The following is a 24,904-nucleotide window of genomic DNA, read 5'->3' as shown; positions in this document are numbered from 1 at the left end:
AGCAGGCCTTCTGTGTGATACTCGATCCCAGATCCCCCTTTCTAGATTCAGTGTCTGCATCTTGTAATACCGCACGGGACGATATCGTCAGTTCAGTATTTCACACCCATTTTACAACCTGACGAGGTATACAATTCTGCATGGCTTCTCTTGATTGCACATAGGTTGAAGTCAATGACTCTTCAGATGCCCGTTGCTTTTTATTTGACAGTTACTTCCAGTGAAAGGATCGATGAAGCCGCAGCTGTTGAAATGAGCCTTACAGAATCGACGTGGCATTATGACTAAGGTAGCCTGCGATGGCTCATTCTGCAAGCTGCTCTTCCCTGTCAGATTTGGATTGAACGGGCCTTCTCAGTGAGACTCGCGGGTAGCTGAGGCTGGAACAGCACCACACAGACTGCAGTGGACCTGCTTACACCCTTTGCAACCATGGCCCCAAGTCAGGTGCGCGTCCTTCCTCCTAAATCCTCCTGGTGTCCAGGAGATGCGATTATGAGTGAATTGCCTTTAAATATCCATTAACTTTGTCACTATGGTAACTGCTGCAACAGATTTTCTGGCCGGCTGAAGGTTTCCCAGCTCCCCGAGTTGTTGCAGGTTAATGTTCTGCCTGCTGGATTTGCAGTTTGGAGGAAGTTATAAATGTGGCAGGAAAAATCCTGTTATTTTGTTTATTCTCACTACAGCGCAGGTTAACTGTGGTGGAAGGAGAAGGCCTGGCCTCCTGGGATGCTTCTGCCCTCAAACCCCAGAGTAGGGACCATCCAGGTAGCAGTGGGACAGACGTCCCCTATGCACAGCCTGCTTCTGCCGGGGCTCCAGTAAGAGTTTAATGCAGGCCCAGCTGCTGGGGTGGATTCATCCCTTGTTCTTTCTACCCAGACTGTTAACAAAGGCACCAAGCTGCGTTCCTGTAGTCGTGAGGGTGGCAGCAGACGTGGCTGAGACTTGCCAACCCGTTTCATACAGCTCGCCCTCAGATTGTAGCACCTTCCAGTCACCCTTCAGATTATAACCAGGGAGCAAGGCTGTAAGGACCTGATCCAGAGTCCATCAGAGGTGATGGAGAGATTCCCATTGCTTCCACTGCACTTCGGATGTGGCCCTGCACTTCTCCCATCAACAGGAAAAACAGTTTCTGAGTTTCTTATTTAATTCGGAGAACAAGTGTTTCCTCTTTCTGTGGAAATGAGAAGCTCACTGGTTCCATGTATTTAACTTTCTGTTTGTCCCCCCTTGTCTGCGTTCCCTGGAGGGTGCTTGAACTCATCAGTGGCCTGAACCAGGGTGCAGGATGTAGGAGCTCCTGGCCGTGGACCAGACCGCTGTGATGGTTGACTACCCAGGGCACATACTGTATCTGCTTGCTTGCCTTTGCCTTGACAGTGGATGCAGAACAGTGACATTCTGCTTGGCAAGGCAGATGACGAAGAAGAAGGATTTTTAAGGTTGGTTTTGTTTTTCCCAAAAGGGGAACAAAAGTACAGACTTCCCCACCCCACAGCCTGTGAAAGCTTTCATGAGTTCCTGCTTGTGGGGCTGGGGGAGGAGAGGCCCACCAAGGTCTAGTGCCTGTCCTGGTGAGCTGCTGGGGGTATGCTCTCCCCTCTTCTCTGTTTTCCAAACTGCTCTTTCCTGCTCCACTTCTCCAGCTGCTCTGCCCTGCCCTGCCATGGCACTAGTAGCTGAGCAGCTCTGTCAGAGCCTGTTCGGTGACCCTTCCCTGTGATGACCCTTGGCTCTTCAAGGATGTTGTCCTGCTTTTGCTTGCCACAAAGCTGCACAGATTCATTTCGACACTTCCTTTTTGGCCCAGTGATCTGCTCTTCTTGCAGCAGTGCTGTTGCTATATTTGAACCTTTTCAGCAGATGACTTGGAAAAAGTGACTGGCTTTCCAGGGGACCTTGGAGGAGACCAACGTGCACATGTCCCAGCTCCGGAGAGAGTATGATTCTTCCAAGCTTGGTCTTGCAGCTTGAGAAATGGGGAGAGAAGATGTGTGGGCAGAATGATGCGTACCTGAGTATTAAACAAGGAATTAGCCATGCTTCACGCTCTGAATGATAGTTTATATAACCAAATCATCCCAGCTTACCCTTCTTAATGTTATTGTGTAGCGTTGCTGACCCAGAGGTAGTTTATAGGCTGCTTATACAAGAGCCTTTGCAGGCTTTTGAGTTCTTTTGGGATTAAAGGACCTGTAGACATGCAAGAGGTTATTTTATTTATTAATCATTTATTAGCTCGCTGGGCCAGCTCTGCGCAACACCTAGTGTCGCCTAGCTTTCCCAGAGACTCAAAAGACTTTCTTGTTTCTCTGCTCATCATGTCTGCTGCCCCTGGATTTTGAAGGGTGTGGGTAAGCGATATTTCTGTTCGTCTGTCAGGCTCATGTTCGAGGTAACCGTGCTTTACAGAACGTGGGAGGGCTGAGCCATGGACCTTCTAGACAATGGGAATTTGCTTTCAATTTCTGGGGCTTGTGTGTGATGACAGCTGCTATGACAGAAAGAGCTGGAGCAGATGGTGTTGTGTACATCTGTAAAAATAGACCTGCCATGTGTCTGAAGGAGAAGCTTACACTGCTGACATGTGAATCCAGAAGCATTTGCTTCTAGCTTCTTCAGAGGCAATTAAAATGTGTTCCACTTCCCACCTGGACATTTTTTTCTGTTCAGTATAAACATGTTCCTAGTTGATCTTTAGATGCAATGAGCTGCTTATTGTGTGCTAAATAACAGTGCAATGGAGGTTCCAAATAGGCAGTAATGATCGTTATTCATCACGTAATACAAGGAAATATTTTTTTAATGGAATCATACATTTGGAAGCAGTTTCAAGCATCATCTAGTCCAGGTCTCCGCGCAGATGCAGGATTTGCTGTTCCAAACCCACCCCCAGCCACGAAAGCAGAGCCAGAGTCTCAGGATGGAATTTCCTTGCATTGCATAACTGCATATTTGTTACCGAGCTGTAATGTGAAACTATAGTTAGTTCTGGGAAAACCTCAACCTTTAGAGGTGTCAAGGAGGACCCCAAGTTTCGGGGCATGTTCCAGTTTCCCAAATCTGTTCCACAGTCCTAGAAGCGGTTCATTCTGCAGGGCAGCTTTGGCAGGAAGACATGAGCACCTCTTTGGGCATAAGGAATTGCTAAGAAATTGTTCAGATCCTCTCGCTGATTCTCTGGAAATTGGCTTGCGTCAAGCAAAGGCCAAAATGTTCAAACTGCCCCTAGCTTCAAACAGCATGAGGCTGATTTACAGAGCTGCTGAGCTCTGAGAACTGCACGTAAAGTCTCTCTGGAAACTGCTGACGTTCAGCACCCCTGAAAGTTAGGCAAGTATCTAAGTATCTCCTTGTCTCTGTTTCTGTGTATAAAATGGATGCAGTTGATCAGCATCACCAGTTGTTGTGGGGCTTAATTGATTCCTATGAAGCTTTGGGAAATCCTGGGGTTGAGGACAGCAGAAGCTCAGGAATTTTATTTAGACAACCACAGTCCAGCCTCACAGCTAGCTGCTCGCAGAAGTCCTGCTCCATGCCATTCGTCTCCGGGGATGTGACGTTTCTGTGCTTCGTCATTTTTTGTTGATAATTTGTCCTAGTCGTTGTGGCTGCTGTATAGGAGTTGTGCCCTGCAGTTCTGCTTCCGATCTGGGACTGTCAGCAGTTACGCGGGGAGTCCCTTCAAACCAGAACTGACAGATCAGCTCCTTGTGTTTGCAGCAACCTAAAAAGCACCATCAAATTTTACACGTAGAGGCCCCTTTCCATCAGTGCACCAAATTCTTCATTTTCAAAGCAACCTCAGACCCTCGTCTTATTCTCTTTTCTGCTCTCAGACCCGGTGGCCTGCAGCCGCAACCAAATAAGATGATTTTTTCCAGGAAGGCTCCTGTCAGTGTCCATCCTGATTCTTTTCTTGCGTGAGCCGGAGGGGGATGTTGTGGCCTGATAAAATACCACCTTTCCTTGAACCTCATTCAGGATAGCACAGAGAGAGTGCACCTGCCTGAATATCCTCGCTACATCCTGGTAGGGCAATCGCTGAGGCTTTCAGCCTGGTTGTTCTCAGTTGATTGTTAAAGAATAGTGGTAGCTCAGTGCAAAATTAGCAGATGAAGCGTTAAAGACTTGGGACCTCTGTTTTTTGTCAAGTTGTACTTGTTGTGCTATGGTTTTTAGTTTTCCTTGGGACACAGTGGGTAATGTCCTTCCTTCATGCCTTTTCCAAAAAGCCCTGCAGGTGCACTCCTCCCTGGGTCGTAGCTGGACACTCACTTCACCTGTCCTTTTGAATGGCAGGGATAGAAACACTAAGCTGCCCTTGCTCCGGAGTGGGTTTCCCCCTCCCTTGCCTGCGTCGGATTGTCATCACAGAAGCATGCCACTGCCTTCAGCTTTCTGCGATTCGTGTTTTTGTCAGCAGTGTAACCATGGTGCTGCTCAGGAAAACCTTGCCTCAATTAAGGCTGTTAAAACCAGGAGGGAACTTTGTGTTTTATTGTCTAGATCTTGGTTTGCTTTGTAATTTGGCACAGCCTGGTGGTTCAGCTCTAGTCCATTGTGATCACAGACTTTAGCAACTGGCCTTGTTACTCCTCAGTTGGATTCCTGTGTGCGCCAGCCCCTGCCTGCTCTCTCTACCGGGGCTGCTTCCCTGCACCCTAGGACGCAGGTTATAACCTAGCCCTGAGACTGGCACTTCCTAGTTTTCCCTGTATCATCCCAACTGCCTGTGGATTGCCTGCGGTCACAACAGCATCTGCTGGACGTCCTGCCCCTCTGTGAACCCCTTCTTCTGGGTCTGCTGTTATAAAGCACGTGGTACTAGAGTGACTAGTGCAGGATGAGGAGTGCTGCACACGGAGCACCATCTGGAAATGGATATACCAGTTTACACCAGATCCATATGCAGGATCTAGTCCTCTCTCTCTGTGCTCCGTCTCCCGACTCATCAGAAAACACTGCTGGCCTGTAAAGTGGTGACTCTGGGTAAGTGAGTGTCCAGCTGAAGCTGCGAAGGAGAATGCATTAAAGGGCTTTTTAAATGCCTTGGTTCAGAGTGGAGTCCTCAACGTGTTCAAGTTGCAGTCTGCTGTTGCTTTTAACCTTTCAAACTGATCTCTGGAGTCAGGGCTGGTCTGGTAACTGAAGCGCATTTGGATGTGATGTTGCTTAACACACACAGTCAGGAATCATTTCCCCGTAGTTGCATGTGAATCGACGCAGCCACGGACTTCTGGACGATAAACCGAGCGGCACTGGAATTGGCGGCACTGCCAAGTACAATTGCAGCCTTATGTTCATATGTGAATGTTGTGACCCTGCTTTGCGCCAGAACAATAAACCATTGTTGTGCAGGTTCATTCCCTCTCCTCATTTAACACTTTATTAATGAGATGATAAACCCCAGGTCAAGCCTTCTCCTTTGCCTTAGCTGCCCTTGGGATAAAGCAGCTCCAGACCCTAGGTTTGTCTTTCCAGAAGGGCTACTCCCTCTGTCCTCAGGTGCGTTAATGAGATGTACCCCCCACGGTGAATCAACAGAGCTTAATGATCATCTGCTCACAGGGTGTGTCCTTGCACAAAGTGGAAAGGACTTTTCTTTTACCTGGAAGGACCCGTCACACTTTCTACAGCGTCAGCATGAGATGTTGAACAATCCCACCCACGTGTAGCAGAAAGCATTAGCTCCAGCCACAGGTCAAAGTTGATGGCTGTGGTACAGGCTGAGATCTTGGAGTGCGCGGGTTGAACCTGAGACTGTATAGGATTTCCCTAAACACCGGGATTACTTGTTCTTCTTATACTTGGCCGTCTCGCGGACAACTTTAGGAGTTCACTTTTTACACCCTTTCGATCAGCATTCTCTTGTCAACTGAGTGGCGGTTTCTTTTTTATCATCAAAATGGGAGTTGATTGATTCATTCTGCAAATGCTCTGCCAGCTATTTGAGCTTCCTTCCTGTCATCAGCAATGAAATGGAGCAAAGAAAAATAAAACAGAGTTTGTATCAGATCAGTACAGAGCAGGGAGGAAGGGGCAGGGTGACTAGTCACAAAGCCACAGCCCTATTACTGCCCTGGCTAGCGGCTTATTGACTTTCCCTTGTAATTACTGTGCTTCTTGGACTTACATTTCCAGACAGTAATGTTCTGTGCTTCACAACAGAATTAGAAACTTGCTTAGAAACTACATTGTTGTTGACAGATCGTGGCTTTACTCAGGGCGTCTCTCTTTGCAACTCCTGCTTAAAAATGCCGGTCTTCAGCTGCAGTCACCCTGCTGTGTTCACTGCCCAAGCCCCTTTGCCAAGCCCTCTTCTTCCTCCCTACATCTGTGCACCTGCAGGTCAAATGAGAACCCAGCCCTCGACCGCCCATCACGTCGTGCCTTCTCCAGAGCTAAGGGGCAGGTACTGTGCCGGGCACAGCACGCAACGCTTCATTTCCTGGGGTGCTCTGCTTTTCTGTGCTGCATTGACGAGGAGGGTTTGCTCATCACGGTGCTGTTCATAACATGCTGCTCCAATTCTGTCCCTGTTGTGAAGCGATCACATTGTGCCTCATGCAATCTCTGTTCAAGAAGATGATGGTGATAATACACGTGGGTGGCGATGGATCGGCCAGCCTGCGTGCAGTTCGTTAGCTCTGTCTTTGCAGTTACACGTTTCACTGGCATGCCACCCGTCTCAGATGAGTATCTTGGCAATTCTTTACTTTTGTCTCATTTTATAGACTCATTTCTCACTGTGGCTGGCTGAATGAGAGGCATTTGGTTCAAGGGACTGGACTGGGTCTCTGGAGATATGGGTTCGTGGTATCCTCTGACACTTCCAGTGTGTCTTGAGCAAGTCGCATAATCTTCCGGTACCACGACTTTGTTAAATGGAGCGTCTTTTTCCCTATTCCATCAAGGAGTTGTGAGAATAAATTCATTAGTGCCTGTGAGATAAATAGCAACGAATGGTCTCAGCATAAATGAATACCTGTTATAGGTTTGGTTGACTTTGGGATGATGGTATGGCAGGGTTCCTCATATCCCGACTGGCTTTAAGACGCAACTCAAGTGAGCAAGTGTTGTGGCTTTATCTTGCTCATGCCAAGCATTTTCAGTTTTGGGTATTGGTCAAGTTATATTTGTCACGGCTAAAAATATCTTGGAGAACAAAATTCTTTTTTTCCCCCTTTTTTTCTTTTGGCTGAGGGATAGGAAAAACTATTGAGCTGACAGTCCGGAGCTGGTTTCTCACTGACCCCCATATGAAGTCAGCAGAGATGGCAAAGGACAGTGATGCACTTCAGTCCAGATACACTACTTATTTTCAAACAGGGAGTCTTTTCAGATGGCATTTTCTGGCCTAGTCCCTGTGCCATTTATTATTTTCAGAGTCTTACTGGAATTAGACCAAGAAGGCCATGATGCCCTTTCATTTTGACACCGCCACCTTGTCGCTGACCCTTTCTGGCTCCAAAGCCAGCCCCGTATCGAAATCGAGGGGAGATTTGAGTATGGTCCCTACATTGCATACCTGAGTGACTTCATTGTCTGTGCATGCATCACCGAAATAACACAACTTGCCTCTCGGGAGGAGAAACAGTTCGTTTAGACGAGAATATCCGTTAGTCATTTGTTATTGTGAATGGCAGAAAGCTGTGCCTGCTGGTGATAGCTTGGAGCCGGAAGAGGTCAGAGCCACGTGGAAGTGGGCAATGGAAAAGTCCTGTTACCTGTATTCACTTAGACTGGGCTGAGCAGATTGGATAATGTTTTTGAACAATATATGTTTAGGGGCCTTGCGTGCACCTCTGACCATCCAGCTGTGTCGTATACTTGCAAAGCTCAGAAAAACGGAGCATGATCGCTTCCTAAATAGATGCTGCTGTAGCAATTTCCATGCTCAAAGGCTTCGAGACCTGAATGGGGCCGTCTCTGCTTCTGGGTGCATCCCGAGAGAGTTGGGTCCAAAACCCGGCCTCTTCCCAACGAGCTGGGACCCAAAGTCCATAGCTGACTACTCTGCAGTAAAAACAGCCAGACGAAGGATCTTTTTTGTGATGAGCTCCCCTTGGTACCTCATTGGCTTCCTGTAGGTCTGCACCGGGACAACCTGGCACCTAGAGTGAGGGTTTGAGGGTTGCATAGTCCAGAGGCAGCCACTGCATTTAGCCCTCAGTTGGAAACAGATAACATGAAACCTCCCTGGTTATCTTTTATGATGCAAGAGCAGTTGCCTTATAACTGTTGCTTACATCCTGTGTTCGAATTGCTGTGGAAAAACAGATGCCTCGTCCTAAAGCTGGATGCAGACCAGCCCCCTGGATCTGAATGTCCTAGGATGCCAGTCCAGATCAGAATTTTGCAAGCGCTGCTGTCTCTTTAAAGGCTCGAACCGAAACCCCGGCTCTGAGCATTCCCAAACTTCAGCATGTTGGAAATCCAGACATCGAGCTGAGTGTTTTTTCCACCCCCCATCTCAGTTTGACCCTACATCTGCCCGATTCATCTCTGCAAAGACCTCTTTTGGCCTGCTTTCTCTCTCTCGGTGCACAGGATGTGCAGTCGGCATGGTGTTCTCAGCCTTCGACTCTCCGGGGAGCTGTGGAGTTCAACTCCTTAGCCCCCTTGCACGGTAGATCATGACTAAATCCCTGTTTTAATGTAGCCCCTTCCTCTCCCACCCTTACACAAATTTTGGAGGCAATGTAGTGGGTGAAGAATATATTTTAGTACTGCTGGATTGAACCATTAGGACTTTGGGGAGCTGCATGAGGGGTGCAGCTCCTGTAACTTCCTGCAGAAAACACCTCCTTTTGATGCCCACCTCCCTATTTTTTCCTGCAGTATACATGCTGCACAGTTCAGCTGATCAGATTATGCAGACTAGACAGGCTTATCATGTCATCTATCCAGTGTACACTTGTGCTCTGAGGTCTGGAGGAATACGTCCGGGAAAGGACCCCTTTCCTGCCTTGCTAAGAGCACTGAAGCCCTTTGCATCTCTGAGCTTGGGTATTAATGATTCCTCTTGGTACAATGGAAATATAATATTTCTCTTCCCCTGAGCAAGCAAGTGTGCATATGTGTGTGCGTGTGTGTGCTGAATGCCAAAAGCATTGGTGAAGCCAGCTTGCTTCCGTATGTGAATCATTTCTCAAGCAGCTCTCTGTGTCTCGTTGCAATGTGGTTTTCCTCTCAGGGAAGCGCTGAAGCCCTGAATTCTCAGTCTGGTTTGCACATGCTGTCAGAGGCTAGCGGGAGACGGTTTTCTTTTTAATACGAGGAGGAGACAAGCTTTCGCTGTAAGTATTTCATCCTTTTTTTTTCTCTGTAAGGTGGGAATTAGATGGTCTCTAGCAGGGTTTTGTGGAGGGAGGTGCATTCTTAAAGCAAGCCGGACCTTGTTTGCTCAACACCTGGCTGCAATGTTGACTCTAATTAATACTAGATTGGATGAAGCTGTAGAAAATGTAGGGTGGGGAGCAGTCCTGCATTGGCAGGGAGTGGGACTGGATGACCTAATAGACATTAGCAATAGAAAAAGCCTGTGATCTTTGCAGAGCTAGCTACTGTATATGCTTCTGCTGAGCTGCATAGAGTTATTGACTGAGAGAGGACTAAAGCTGTCACGGTGCCTGCCTCTGCTTTCTGCTCTCCTTGGAGTGAGGGAGCGTGTTCCAGCAGCTGCATCAAACAGGAGAGCTAACAGGCTTTCCCTATGCTTTTCGGAGCCCAGAAAGGGCACGAGAGGAGCAGGCTGCCGAGCAAACAGGTTCAGGAAAAAAAAAAATTGGCAGCTGGCTGCTCTGCAGTGACAAGCAGTACAGACACGGGGGGTGGCACGCAGGAGCCATGCCCTCTCGTGCCACCTTGGCACGGGGCTGTTGAGCATCTCTGTAGGAACCTCTGATTTCAGCAGCGTGGTAATTGGCTGTACAGATGTGCTCCGGGCTGAATCTGGATCCTAACAGCAGTCGCAGGTACGGTGTTCAGCATTTACATAACACGCGGCAGGTTTGCAGAGCTGTACAAATGCTTGTTAAGCTCTGTGTTCATCACAGAGTGGCACTGGATGGCAAGCCAAAACCTCTTCCCTTGTTATGCCCAATCTGCTTTTTTGTTAGATGTGCTGCTTAAACTGGGCTGTTTTACTGGCGTGCTCTCTGCCTACAAACTGGAAATCGTTCTCTTACCCATTTGGGTCTGCGGTGAGGACGGGCTATTTGACTCATTTAAATCTACTGCTCTCCAGGAGCATACTCTGTTGACTATTTAGTAAGAGTCGTCCTGTCCTGTCTTTGGTGCGTTTCTGTCCCAGCCCTGACCCCCTACCCTACTGCTTGGTTCTCCAGTGGCTCCATTATGCAGCCCCTCCAGAACTGGGCTTTCAAGTCCTTGGAGATCCACAGGTCATGGTTTGCAAATCAAAAACCCCGCTGTTTGAATCCAGCCAACGCTGTCCGTGTGCGGAGTGAACGTTAAAAAAAAATGGAGAAGTTTTGATGTTTCTCTTGCAATTTTAGGATATGCAAATGGCTTCCTCTCCCCAAAGAGACCCTGCAGTCTCCTACAAGTTCACAGTGCTGCCCGTTGATGATCATTTCAGAGTTAAAGGGCCAAGTATATTCACATTTTTAAATAGGCTGCTGCGTGCTTTTATAGAGCACAAATGTCTCCTTTCAGAGCTCAGTGCTGTGGGGGGGTTGGATGGAAATTAGGCACAGGGACTGTCCACCACATGACGGGCCAGGGTTATTCACCCATGCTCTAGGAGTGGGAGAGGCTGACTTGCCTTTTTATTTGTGCTTCTCTCTCTTTTCTGAGGGACTCCGTAAGGCACGTGGGTGTTTCTCCCACATCAAAAGCTGATCTTCAAAACAGGCTTTTCAGTGGCTGAGACGTATCCCTATTCCACAGATGGTGAATTACAGTAATTCATAGGAAGGCTACACGACTTGTCCAAGGTGGCACAGGATGTCTCTGATGGAGCTAGAAATAGCTGGCCCATGCACCACATGGAAGAGAGCAGCTGGGCTGCTTTGCCTGGTACACGTAGTGGTTGGGATTATTACGTACTTGCCTGCTACGTGCGGCTCCCAATCTAGAACGCGAGGCAATTCCTTTTCTCCCATCTAAGCATATCTGCCCCATATGCTACAGGATAAGGGCATATGACAAGGCGTTGCTGAGCAAAACAGTGATGATTCTTCCCTTTTCTAGCTGTTAAGCATCTGCGGCCTATGTAAAGAGAGCTGCCTTCCCCTTATTGTGGATTAGTAAAACGTACAATATTAACCCTGTGTCTTCTGCCTCTTGCTCCACTGCTAGGATGGTAGTCCAAAGAAATGGGCTCTGATGACTCCCTTTACCCCAATGTTTTTGCAACCTGCCTATGTTATACTTCAGGGAAATTAAACCTCCTGCTCCAGCTGGGGAGGTGTCAGGGAAAGCTCAGAGTGGCTTCACTTTTTTTTTTTTTTAAGGTTACAGCCTGGATTTTAACTTCCGGCAGCTAGGAAATTTGGAATCCAGGTATGACTTTCCATCTCCCTGTCATCTTTTTTTGCCTTATGTCACTGAACAGGGGCCATGTTCATTATATAATCTGAGTCGCCTTCAACCTGGGGGCCTGAGCTGAGCTGAGCTGACGCGGGACTTGCAGCTGCAAAAGCGGTGTCTCTTGGCTTCTGTAGAATGAAACTGCCTCCTGAATGTAGTTTTTTGTGCGCTGTGATTATGTTTGGCATAAACTGTATAGCCTTGTTGGCTGCACGCAGCCACCGCAGGCTCTGGAACGCACCATTGCATCCTGCCTGTGTGCACGTGCGTTCACACTAAGGCAACTCTTGTTTTTCCCTCCTCCCTCTTCATGCTTTATTGATGCTTTATTGCTGCATTCCTCATGTGGCTCTGTCAATACTTGGCTAGCACTATGTTCAAATGCAAAACCTTGCCCCAGAGTAAGAAAAAGATTATACCAGCCTCTTGTTCAATCCAGCACTTGTCACTTCTTAACCAGGTCATGTAAACACCATGGCCTATTTGTACAGAGAGCCAGAAGCAGTATTTGACTTATGCTTTAACAGATCACCATGCAGCTGGTGGTTGCCGGCTGCCAAAAAGCTTTCCCAGCTTGTCAGGCTTTTGTAGCCTTATCGTGACTATCAGATGATCAGGCTGGAGAGACGGACCAACTCCAGCAGGGTAGCCTGGGTTAGATAACCAGTGACGGTGAGCGAGGGGAAGAACTGAATGTCTGCGTAGAAAGGGGATTACTGAAGTTACTGGAGGGGAAAACTCCTAGACGCTTTGAAATAACCTTTTGGCTTGACCCTCAATTGCTCTGCTAGGTGATGTGTAGACTTCTCATCTAAGACAGATCCATGTGTTCTAGCTGATGAGTAGGAAACTTTTCCTGCACCCCATGTTATGGGCAGGAGTGGAACTGAATATAAGAGAAATCAGACTGAGTATATCATAGAAAATGAGGGTGGGAAGGGACCTCAGGAGGTCACATCTAGTCCAACCACCTGCTCCAAGCAGGACCAGCCCCAACTCGATCATCTCAGCCTCTTGTCCATATATCCCGTGCCCTTGTACAGAACGAGGCGTTTGGTTCCTTTCTTGCATCCAGCTGGAAAATGGGGCGTATTTGGGAACAAGGAGTTCATACATTGCAGGCTCAAGGGAAAAGCTGTGTAGAATGGGAGTGGGCAGAAGGCCTGCTTCGTTGCCTGCCCGGCCGTGTCGGTAAAATCATAGATGACCCCCTGGTAGCTGAAGGAAGGGTGTTTATACTAGGTACAACACTGAATCCATCCAGAGGTGTATAGGGCCTAGAAGTCTTGCTAGGATGGCTTATCTTAGTTGATACCTACCCTTTACAGTTACTTAGAGTTTTTTCTGTCTTTGATTATAATGTACAGGCACTTCCTAAGGGTCCGTGGTGCCCTTGTAAATAAATACCTTTTAAGTATAAATGATGGAAAGGAGGTTAGGAAAGAACATGATCAGCCTTAAACACACAAAAGATAAACAACGTCTGGAGACTCAGCAGTAGGCTCATAACCTAGTCCCAAGACCACCCCATCCACACATGGTTTCATGGTTATCCTTGACCATGGATAACCACCTCCAGTCATCCTATTGCTCTATTTGGGGGGGTCATTCATTACCCTGAAGCTACAGAAGAGCTACTGTGGTCCAAAAACTTGAGCACAGGGCTAGGCCTACTGCTCATGACTCTACTACTGATGCCATGTGTGGCTGTAACTCCTCTGTGTCATTTCCCATCCATAAAATGGTGATATCTTAATCTACGATTGTAACGTATAGCAACGTCTTGGATTGAAATGTGCTTTTGAGTGTCTGGTTTCATCATTATAGCACGTCCTTCTGGACTCCTGGAGGTAAAAGGCTGTGCTTGAAGCATGGCTATGACTAACACAAACCTTCTTCTTGCTATTACTTGCAGGTTTTCAAGTCATTTCATGTGTCTTAGTATCTTTTTAATGAGGCATGAAAAGGCCCCTTCTTAAGTGGTGAAGAAATGGTGCTGGTTGGGAATTTTGACCCTGTAAGCTGGTGTGAGGTGTGCGGTGTATGTAGTAGGTTTATGCTCCTCCCCAATGCCGGTGCCCAGCAAGAGTCCTAAGAGCATTAGCTATGAGCTGCTGTTGCAGTGTGCGCATTGCTGATGTGAGCTAAGCTTTGGGCAAGCAAAAATGCAGCCAGGTTTCCACTTGTGAGGATTACACAGGGACAGCCAAGGAGATGCTGAAAACTAGGCAGGATAATACAATTTAACTAAGAAGGAATGACATTGCCCTCTTGCAAGGGCAAGTGACTGTCTAGAATAAAGGACGCAACAAATCTAGAACTGATGCACACTGGGCTGGGAGGGACTGGGGCTCTAGAAAAGCAGATTGAGATGTGGTTAGGAAAGTAATGGAAGGTTTTATTTTTAATTAAAAGCTCATCCTGGTTTTAAATGGTTGTATCTGTGCAGCCAGTCTCCAAGTTGGCACCTGTCATGTTGGACTGTCATAGTCTGTGCATTATGACCCTGGCTTGAGTCCTGGTATCAACTAAGAAGTCAAGATGAGTCATATGCAGGCATCTGTCAAATCTACAAGTGGTGCTTTTTAAGTGGGTTTATTGGCAAGGCTGAAAAAAATGTCCCCGTCGGCTGTCTTGGCTGTGCTACCACATCACATCCTACGCTCCAGCAGGGAATCCTTGACAGTCTCCTGGACCGGTTCGATCTCTCTCCCTTCCGGCTGATGGCAAAGCGAGGAAGGGTAATGGTTTAGAGGGGCAGCAATCTAAACACAGCTCGGATTCAACGTGGGAAAATCCCAGAAGATATTCTTGCTTCCGCTTAAAGGCCGTGTTCAAGGGGGGTTCTGGAGTGACCTGGTTCTCGGGTGTAATATAAATAACTGTGAGCAAGTGGGACTACGGATCTGATTTAAATCTACAGAAGTCACGGAATTGCGTCCTTCGTGAATCCCATCTGACCAGCAGGTAGTTGTGGCCTGGTTTTCTAAAAACACCGAATGTTCATGGCTCTCATTGAAGCTGCCATCTGGTCTGTTACTTTGCATACCTGGTGATTAGTTTTCATAAGAGACTAACTTGAAGGACCCTGGCTAATTGAACTGCCCTGTTGATTAAGCATCACTGATTCAACATGTCATGTGGGGAAGGAAGGAAAAAACTGAGGGGTCTTCAGAGCTGCATGCTCTGCTTATAGGGCCTTGTTCAGAGCCAGGAACAGGACCTTTCCTCTGACACCAGTTGCCACACGATGGGCTGAAAGACAGGGTATTTTAGATTATTGCATTTGCAACATTTTGTTTGACTGCCTCTATGTTGGGACGTTGCTTTTTCTTACTGCCTTTTCTTTCTCTTGGCTTTCTCTGCGAACAGCCTAGAGATCAAACCACAATCTCTCTGGGGTCCTTTTGGAAGAAAATGCTGACACTTATTTAAAATACAGCAGACTTATTTTTATCGATGTATCTGAGGCCATAGAGATCCATTACCTGTTGGCAGCTTATCTTCACAAACACAGAAATACACCGTCTAGAGCCTTCTGTGCAAATAGGTATTGAACAACATCTCTTGTGACAAAGGAATATTAATAATGTGCCTTCACATCATGCTTTTCCTCAAGGGGAATCATACATGTGCAAGTTATTCTCTAGGGGAAAGGGACATGGAGGGAAAGCTTTTTGCCTGTAAAAAGATAGCAAGTTATTGATGGGTTAGGAATAAGATGCAGGGCTCCTGACTGTCCTTTGCTTTACTAAGAGGCCAGTCTACCCAGTTTGGCCAGTCTTGGAGGTGCAACATGATGGTGGTATGCGGTCTCAAGCTCTCCGTTGACTAAGAAGCCACCTCTGATTTGCAGGGATGATATTCAAGACCCAGTCAGCTTGGCTGACATGTTCGTGGTAGTGACAAATCCAGCAGGCAGCCAGCATCCGCTCACTGAAACTTGGAGGGGCGACACCTGCAAGTGCGTCCTATTCCCAAACTTTCATGCGGGCAGTTAATCACAGTGAACAGCAAGTTTTAATATTTTATGCCGTAGGACAGACCCTAGCTAAGGCTGGGTGGCAGAAGCTGCCTTTAATTCACACCCACCCTTCTCTCTGCCCTTCCACAGGCTCATGTTCTCGGCCTCTGACCCAAAGCCACGTCATGGAAGCAGAAGGTGGTGTTTAGTGGTTGCGTTGCTCCCCAAGCTGCTCTTTTGGTGCCATGTTTGAGACAGAAAGGCTCTGAAGTGGCAAAATCCTCTGACTGAGGATCTTCAGAAACTTCCTTCCTCCAGTTTATATTTAATGACACCGAGTCCCTCATCCTCTTTCTTATTTTTACACGTTTCAAACTTCTCCCTGTGCTGCAGCAAACCTCTTCTTTCAACTTTTTCGAACTTTAAACGTTTGTTGTCTGTTAGCTGCGATTCCTGATCAGTTGCCTGTGACCCTGAGGAGGTGAGTCCTTTTATTCAGGCTATCATCTCTTCTTCTTGGTGGCCAAAAGGCCTGTGAGCGAGGAAGGCAGCACAAATGAGATTTTCGAAGGTGTATACATACCACTGGCAATCTAAAAACATAGGTGGGAGATGTGTGCATAGTCTTCTGTCCTTTGGATAATGACCAGTCACTTTGGGGTACATGTTAAAGGCATCGCTTTTAAGTGCCAGGAATGCCCAAAACTCCCACATTGTGTATCTGCTTTGTTTTAGGATTTGCATTTCATAATGAGCATGCATCAAAAATTAACTGTGGTCCTAAAGCCTTGGTGCAAACCTGCCCAGTGCCCTATTTTGCTACTGCTAGAGCTGCTTGCAGGCGTTTCCCTGTCTCCACGCTCACCCCTGCCATGCTACCCTCTCGACCTACAGCTGGCGTTTTGACTTGCCTTTCATTGCCAGCTGAGGCAATCGAGGCCCATGACACATACCATGGAGGGGATCATTATCTCCCAGAGGTTTCCCAGCGTTCCAGCTGCCCACGATTTCTGGTCCTGTATTTTTTGTTCCCATTCAATAAGTTGCCCTCAGAGAAAATGAATGGCTGCTGTCGACTCCAAGGGTGGGTTTCCTGTCCTAACCAGAGAACAGCAGGGCATTACTTCTCTTTTCTTAGTAATTTGTTATTTTGTGCTGTTCTTGAAACCGTTCTTTTAAAAGATCATGTTGCCTGGCAGTGAAAACAGCTTCACAGAAGATGGACAGAAGCAACCTGGTTTTGTTCTTTCAGGTCCATTGACAGCCCGGAAGCTGACATCCTCTTTATCCACAGCATAGCGCTGGTTGTGTGATTCGAAGACAAGTTTGTTATGTTGGGCCTTGCCAAAATCCCTCCTTCGTGCCCTGGAGAGACTCTCTTGGGTGGTCCATTTAATCTATTTGTGAAGGTGCCACAAAGTGTTGTGGTGGACTTGGTGATATGACCTGTTAGCCACTAAACTAGGACAGTCGATCCCTTTTGTGCAGGGCATCAAAGGGATACTGAATTGTGCCAGATGCTGATCTCTGCTGACCCCAGTCAGATCTGGATCTGTGAACTCAAAATGAAAGGCTGTCTACTCCAGAAATTGTGCTATCTAGTTCTTCATCTGCCCAGCTGTTCATGCACTTTGCTCGCTTCCTGGTCTTGTAGCTGGGTTGTTGATGATTTCGGCATAGCAGGCACAGAAAGAGGAATTCCCTGTGTGAAGCGTAATGCCTGTTTCGAATCAGGGACTGATGGCTGCGTAGAAAGAAACATTTGCAAAAAAATATTCAGGACTGATATTCTCTGAACCAAGACCGAACTTCAGCTGAGCATCCGGGCTGGCCACTGTCTAATAGTTTCTAATCTGTTCTTGCTTAGAGGCCCCGTACTACTTAGCGAGGATTTCAATGCATGTTGAATGTGCTTGGTAGATTATTTTTCTTTGTAATGTTTACACCTCTCTAGGTCCCTTCCTGAACTGAGAAGGGGCCTCAAGATCAATCTGACCAGATCATCTGTAATGCTTGCTTCAGAAATGCTAATAGGAGAGATTACTTCTTTGCCCTCCTCCCACCCCAGTGTTGGTTGATGATGCAGTGATTTCCAGTTTTCGACACACAAGACCCCATCTAAATAGACCTTGATGTTTAGCGATTTCCTTAGTTTCATCTGCTTGGCCCAGCGAAGCATTAACATGGCAGCGCAGATATTCCTATTTATTGATTTAGCTTGTAGTATAAGCTACTGTTGCCTGCAAGGAAAGGGCAGGAGGACTGCTATTCAAATGGTAGCTGCCTTTGCTGAGGTTTATTCCAGCTCCTGCTCTTCTCTTTTCAACTTGACCATCCAAGGGCTGTAACCCGCCCTAGCCATCTAAAATGCGCTGGCTGATTCAAGATAAAATCTGATTGGATATTGTTCACCAGAGAAAGGATCATGATGCAGCAGAGCTGGAGGGTGCTGAGCTAGGGCTCTGGAGAGGTTCAAAGGGAACAGTCAGAAAATTGCAGCCGTAAAATTCACATGCGTGTAAAGCCGGTGATCTCATCGGCATGACTATTTGTATGTGCAGTTGCTTGATTTGTACATATGAATGTCAGGAAGCATACGTCCATTAAAAATTAATTGCCCATTAAATACATTTAAATTGCCAAAAAGCTGCTAATGTTACTCTGAAATCATAGGGCACAAGATTACTTAAACATGATTGTATACTGTGTTCTCTCCCAAACATGAATTGCTTTAGAAAATCAAGCATATGTACACAGTAATGGCCCTGGAAAGAAATAGGTTGGTTGGTTGTTTTTTCACATCAATGAGATTAGCTCATGCTCCTTTACCAAATGTGTTGGACCTCTTAATAAAATTGATGACCACGCTTACTGAAAAAAAAGCTGGCAGGTTATAGCCGGGGGGAAAATAAATTGATTGTTTTTTTCCCCAGTGTGGTCCAAGAAAAAGTCAAGATCCTCTAAGGCTGAATAGGAGAATTGCTGCTTGCTTGCTCTGCTTGCCCTGAAACGGCAGCAAAAGAGAGCGTGAAGTTCTTTCCCGCTTGCGTGCAATGGAAAACGCCTTTAAATAGTACATCCGTGACACCTGGAAGGTGTGTAGGCACTGAATGCAATTAAGCCCTGAATAGATGGTCTCCCGGGAATCCACCTTCATTAATAAGGAACACAGCACAAAAATAATGCACAAATTAAATTGTGAGGCAGAGAGACTGAGCCCTTCTCATCATGGCTCCTGCTGCCTGAGTCAGGAGGAGGCTTCGTTTGACTCATCTCTTTACATTTCCTAAGACCATGAGCGTCCTGGTTTTGACTCTTCTGTGATAAAATTCAGTAGATGCTTAACAGCCATCGCTTCCTGATGAGATTAGCCGTGTCCTGTGGTTTGTGGGCACCTGTGTGCAGGCATAAAGCAATCTGCTTGCATCAGAGCCATCTGCTCCCCATCACCCCAGTGTCCCCAGGGAAGGGGGATGAAGGGTGAAAAGTCGGGCGTGTATGGATCTGCTTAGAGAGCCAGGCCAGCTTTTTAACCTGCAACTGGGGGAAATGGCAAATGGCTCTTGCTGGTACATCCAGTGTAATTGGTTGTACCCAGGAAGAGAGATTTGCTTCTGCTCTGCCAGAAGGATTTACTTCCCTCCTGAACTCATCCCTGGCGAATTCTGGACTGAATCCAGGCCTTGACTTTCCCTCTGCAGAGGAATTGATTTTTTTTATTTTTATTTTTTTTTTTGCCTTGTCTCTTCTTAACATTGGTATTATGAAACCTCCCTCCATCACTGTAGCAACACCGGCTACTGCTGCTATCGATGAATCTGATGATCACTTAAAAGAAATGGGGGTCATCTGCTTGTGGCACCTGAAGGGATTATCCAAGAGAGAGGGAGGCTGGATTGACAATCTGAGAGGAAGTCCTCTCTTCATCCCCAGGACAGCTACACTGCAAGTATCCCCAGCAATTCACATGTCCCCCAGACTGTCTCTCCACTGTGTGTCAGCCCTAAAGTGGAGGTCTGGTCTCAGGGTAGAAATGCCTCTGGTGCATTTAGTCCTCATCCTCTCCAGAGCTGATAAAAATGGAGCTTTTATGATGTGGGCACCTTTTCTGCCAGGCACTAACTAAGAAATTGGCTGCTGATTCATTTAAAATAGGCAATCCTTGGCTATTAATGACTTCAGAATTCAGAACATGATCAAATCTATTTCTGTATCTCTGGCACTGAAGTATATGATCTACAATCTGCAGGTTATAAATTTCCTTCTCTTCCGGCAGTTTTGACTTTGAAAGAGAAAGGAAGGCAGCTGGGAACCGGTTCTAGAGTATCAGTTTAAAACATTGGTACTGTCTAAGTGTTTTGCACACTTGGAACTTGATGGTGACAGGGATATTAGACTAGTGAATACATCTTGTTGGGTCATCAGGACCCGCTCCCTTTATTGGTGGTCCCAAATGTATGCAGTGGAGACTGGTTTGTCAAAGAGGTGGAGAGTGGAGGGAAAGGGCCACGCTCCAGGGCAAACTCATAGTTTTGCCCTCATGCAATTTGAGCATGATGAGCAAAGCTCATCTTGCAGACCTGAAACCTGCGCTCTAAGAATAAGAACAGTGGCACCTGATTCAAAGCTGCATTTGCATCTTGGAAATGTGTGGGCTGTGCTTAGTTGGTAGCTTCCATCTTTTTTTTTTAATATTGGCTGGGCAATTGTCTAAGACCATTACAGGTCCCAGCAAAATGCGACTTTCCCCCCGCCTCTTTTGCATGTCGCAGATATGTATCAAAGCCATGAGTAGCCACAGGCTACTTTCTAGAGCGCGGTGTTTGGATGTATGATCTTGTGTATGAGGGCTGGGAGAGAAGTATATCCGTTTCCGCCCTTTAAATTGATGCCAGGCATTTCCACTGCTCTCTGGTTTCCAAATGCTTTGAAGCCATTAATGTCCTCTTTCCTTTCTTTCTTGTGTTCTGCAGAGTGACCGTTCCTCTGGAAAGACCATGAAGAGCGCTGCCAAGCCTTGGAGTGCAGTGCCAAAGCAAGGGAGCCATGGGATTGACCGAGGAAAACCTCTTCCTGCTGCCTCCTCGGGCATGAAGACCTCCAAGTCCTCCACTTCGCTCGCTTTTGAATCTCGGCTCAGCAAGGTACTAGCCAGGAAGCACTGTGCCAGCGTAGCCAAATAGTGTGTCCCTGCACGCTAAATCAGGTTCATGGGGGCCCAATCCTAGTGCACAAAGATGGGCAAAGGGGTACTTCAGGGTCAGGCAGAAGCCTCCCGCACCCAAAGGTGGAGCACCACCAGACTAATCCATGGATTGGATGCATTTATTGTGCATGTTGTATAGAGAGAGATTAGCCTCAACACAGGGGTTGTTACAGGCTTGTAGAAGCTCCAAATACCTTAGGAACGGGGTATTTTTAGGCTAGGGGGTCCAGCCAGTCTGTATTTGTCACTGAAATACCATTCTTCTCAGGCACTGGTATTTCTGAGCAAATGAGGTGGGAATTCCAGGCTAGCTGTGGCACCTTGTATAGTGGATGGTGCATCCTTTTAAAATGTTGTGTCCCATCTTTAACTCCATCTGTGATCTGTAAGCTATTGAACACTTGGAAGTTAAAAGGTAACCAAAGTGAGCAGGTAGCACGAGACTGGGGAGAGACGTAGGCAGTGTGGTGATGTGTGTTTCTGCCATGGAAAGTGGTGAACGTGTTAAGAGCCACTATTAAACAAACTTGGATGAAGCCTTTTCTAAAGGTCAGAAAGCCACATTGTTCTGTTTTAGTTTTAAAAATAGCTGGCAAAAGCACCGCCATCATGCAGAACTTCAGATGTCTGGTTTCCTGCAGTAGATCAATGCTTTGGCTATCAACACTTGTTTGCTTCCAGGGTCCAGGAAACCACAGACTCTGAATCAGATGATGAGATGAAAGGAGGGAACAATTTAGAGTTGAGAGAGATTGGGTTTTACTTAAATGTGTTCCAGCTCTGAACCGACTAAACCGCTTAATCCTGCTCTTCAGAGACACCCTGCAGAGTTTTGCTTTTTAAGATGTTTAAAAGGTTTCTGTCTCTAAAGGGTTACTAATTAAAGCCTGAGCTACGGAGAGGCACAAATGGGGTAATGCAGATGACTGTGTTCCGAGAGGGATTCTTTCTTCTTGCTTTGGACCAACATCATTTGAGTGTTTTCCTTGTGAGGCATCTGTTTGGGGTGGTTTGTGTTGCATGAATTTCCTGAATATGCCTTCAGAATGAACTTGTATTTACCAGCAAAAATAATTACCACTCTTGCTTATTCAGGTGCAGTAAAGTTTATTGAGTAAACTATGGCGGTGGCAGCAAGAGGTGGATTTTGAGTATTATCCTCCAGTGGGGAGCCAGCTAGGGGAATTTCAGGCAATAAAAATATGAAGGTAGTTCTCTGAATATCCCTTAAGTTTCTGTGACTAAAGTCTTGTAGCTCTGGGTGGCATCTTGCCATGTGGCTGGGAAGTTATGGTACTCATCCCCCGTAGTGCACTGCGGTTTGATACTGGGAGAGGAGATGATCTACTCTTAATGGTGCCAGTCTTTCATCATAACAGAAAAGTTCCTTTTTTGCTCATTTTGGATGGGTTGTGCAAGTGTGTGCTCCATGGCTATAGTATATTGTCCTGCCTGGTATTTCCCATCTCAACAAACAGTAAAGTCCCAGGCCCTGTGGGAGCTATTTCTGACCACAAAATGCATTTCGTTTCCTTACAAAGGCACTGTGTTGTCAGAACTTTAGTCATGGGTTTACAAAAGATTTTTGGGGACTTTGAGTAAGAAAACTTGATTCAAACATGTGACTCGGGAGTGTCTGAGCAGCTCCTCATACATCCTTCCATTTTAGGTTTGTAATTAGATCACTTGTTCTGAGGTCTTGCATCTGTTCTACCCCCACTCCTGAAAGATCAAACTGCAAAAGGCCCTCCCTGATCTGCCCATGTAGTTAATTTCAGTGGTTCCTGCATTTTTGAGCATTTTTGGGTACCGTTTCTCTGCTCATTCTTCTGAACAGAAGATCCTTATTCCACTCTCACTTGGAGACCTTGTAACTGCTGCACAGTTTCTATTTCCAGGGCAGTAACCACCTTTCTACTCAAATACCTTTTTAAGACTGACCTTGGAGGATCATGGCTTGTCTTTCTGCAGGGTTGCAGTGGTGATGAATTGCTTTGGCTGATATCTTTTACTGGATGAACTGTGTTGTTGGGAGAAATGGTAGATAAGTTTTCAGGAACCTTTGTGCCAAAAGTGTGTTGGTCCAATAAACGATGCTGCCCCCTCCCTCCCTACCAAAAAAAAAGTTCATGCCTCTCATATCTTTCCTGGACCACTACAGCAAGCCTCCAACCATGCTATGAGATGTGTATATAGTAATGTGGAGATTTCTGCAGCTTGTTTTTCTAAACCTGGGAGCTGATGCCTTCCTCTGCTGTGATGGATTTCATCCGGCATCCCCAAGAGCAAATCCTGCTTTTTCATTTTCCCACTTCTTATCGAGTCCCATCCTGCTGAGCAAGGACACTAGCAGCAGTGCCCACCAAACTGTTATCAGCCAGCTTTGCTCACTGCTGTTCAATAAATAAAGCCCCCGAAGGCCTAAACAGCCCAAACAATTTCAGCTTTCAGATGACATTTCCCTTCGGGGGAGCCGTGTTACTCTGCTCTGCTCTTTCAGTGCAGCAGCATTGCAGTCCTCAGCAGGGCTAAATGCTGAGTTTTGGGGTCTGCTCAGTCCCTAGCGTGTGCCATTTGTTTTTCGAGAAGCAGGATCTGGTGCAGCTAAGCTTGGCAATTCTCTATTGATGGGAATAAACTGGCAGCCCCCCTCCGCTAGACCCACTCCACCTTCCTGGGAGAGGAGCGAGGTCACTGCTGGAGAACAGCAGCATCCTGTGTGTCATAAGTGAGGATCCGGTGGGGTGTGTTGAGTCAAAGTTAATTCATCTCATTTGCTTCTCAACCCATGGGCCTTGGCCTGTAGATAAATAGAATCACAGACAATGAGGGTGGAAGGGACCTCAAGAGGTTACATCTAATCCAGCCCCTACTCAAAGCAGGACCAGCCCCAACTACATCATCCTAGCCAGGGCTTTGTCAACCAGTGTCTTAAAAACTTCTAAAGATGGAGATTCAACAACGTCTCTGGGTAGCCTGTTCCAGTGCTTTACTACTCTCCTAGCGAGAGGTTTTTCCTAATATCCATCCTAAAGCTCCCTAGCTGCAACTTGAACCCATTGGTCCTTCTGTCATCTGCCCCCACTGAGGACAGTCCAGCTCCATCCTCTTTGCAACCCCCCTGCAGGGAGTTGAAGGCCCTGCTCAGTCTTCCCTTCTCCAGACTGAATAAGTGCAGTTCCCCCAGCCTCTCCTCCTAAATCATGTGCCCCAGCCACCTAATCATTTTCATTGCCCTCTGTAGACTCTCCCCAGTTTGTCCACATCTTTTCTGTAGTGGGGAACCCAAAACTGGACACAGGACTCCAGTTGTGACCTCCCCAGTGCAGAATAGAGGGGAAGAATCACTGCCCTGGATCTGCTGGCAACACTCCTACCGATGTAGCGCAGAATGCCCTTAGCTTGCTTGGCAACAAGGGTGCACTGCTGGCTCATATCCAGCTTATGGTCCACTGTCACCCGCAGGTCCCTTTCTGCATAAATAAATATGTTTGGGCATCACACGCCAAGGTAGGAAACCCTCCTGACTGTGGGGAGAGCGCTCTTCTGGGTGCTCAGCAGTGGCTCCTGACTGTGTTCCCAATGTCCTGTTTCCATGGGTTTCCTGAAAGAACTTGTTATCCCTCAAGGTTTCAGCACTTTCACCATCCATCTCTGTACCATTAACTTGTTCACCAACAGAGCAGAGAGTGCTTTCTTCCGGTTGCTCACAGGGTGGTTTTTCTTGCAGCTGAAGAGAGCCAGCAGCGATGACATGCTCACAAAGCCAGGGGTAACAGCAGGCTCTGGGGTCTCCAGACTGAAGAAGACCATTACAACAGGAGCAATTTCTGAACTGGCTGAGAACCGGCTGAAGCCCAGTACAGGTAGGAATAAATTGGAAGGCAGATCAATATATATGGTCTTTGTTATCGGTCTTGCTTACCGTCTTCTTGATAGGGCATCTAGGGGAGGTAATGAAGGAAGAGACATTTCTCTGTCTTGCAGAAAGCTTCTCACTAATAACTGGCACCTTGGGGTCAGTTTTTCATGACAGTACTGGAATCAAAGAAAGGTATCATTTTCCACAAGCTTTGTCTGGAGAGTTTTGCTTTTCCTGTTAGTGATTTTAGGTTACAAGGCCCACAGTGGTGAATTTCTGCTCCTGGGAAAACATACTTTTTCCT

General features: G+C 46.8%; 1 protein-coding gene across 4 annotated transcripts in view; it reads left to right on the top strand.

Annotated features, from left to right (window-relative positions):
- The first annotated feature begins 765 nt into the window (after positions 1–765).
- SPECC1 (sperm antigen with calponin homology and coiled-coil domains 1) overlaps positions 766–24,904 on the top strand; it is a 153,298-nt gene continuing 129,159 nt past the window's right edge. The window contains exons 1-3 of one of the 4 annotated variants that reach the window (XM_019511215.1): positions 766–1,451; positions 20,506–20,676; positions 24,469–24,604. In XM_019511215.1, coding sequence (XP_019366760.1) covers positions 20,530–20,676; positions 24,469–24,604 — 283 coding nt within the window. In that variant the 5' untranslated portion in view covers positions 766–1,451; positions 20,506–20,529. Of the gene's footprint in view, positions 1,452–6,068; positions 9,312–9,852; positions 9,990–20,505; positions 20,677–24,468; positions 24,605–24,904 lie in introns of those variants that run through there. The other 3 variants (XM_019511217.1, XM_019511213.1, XM_019511214.1) reach the window with 3 other exon arrangements.

This window comes from Gavialis gangeticus, unplaced genomic scaffold, assembly GCF_001723915.1.
Source record: "Gavialis gangeticus isolate Ggan-Ray unplaced genomic scaffold, GavGan_comp1, whole genome shotgun sequence".
NCBI classification, from domain to species: Eukaryota; Metazoa; Chordata; order Crocodylia; family Gavialidae; genus Gavialis; species Gavialis gangeticus.
Note: the sequence above shows the minus strand (reverse complement) of the source record. Positions and strands in the feature narration are given on the sequence as shown.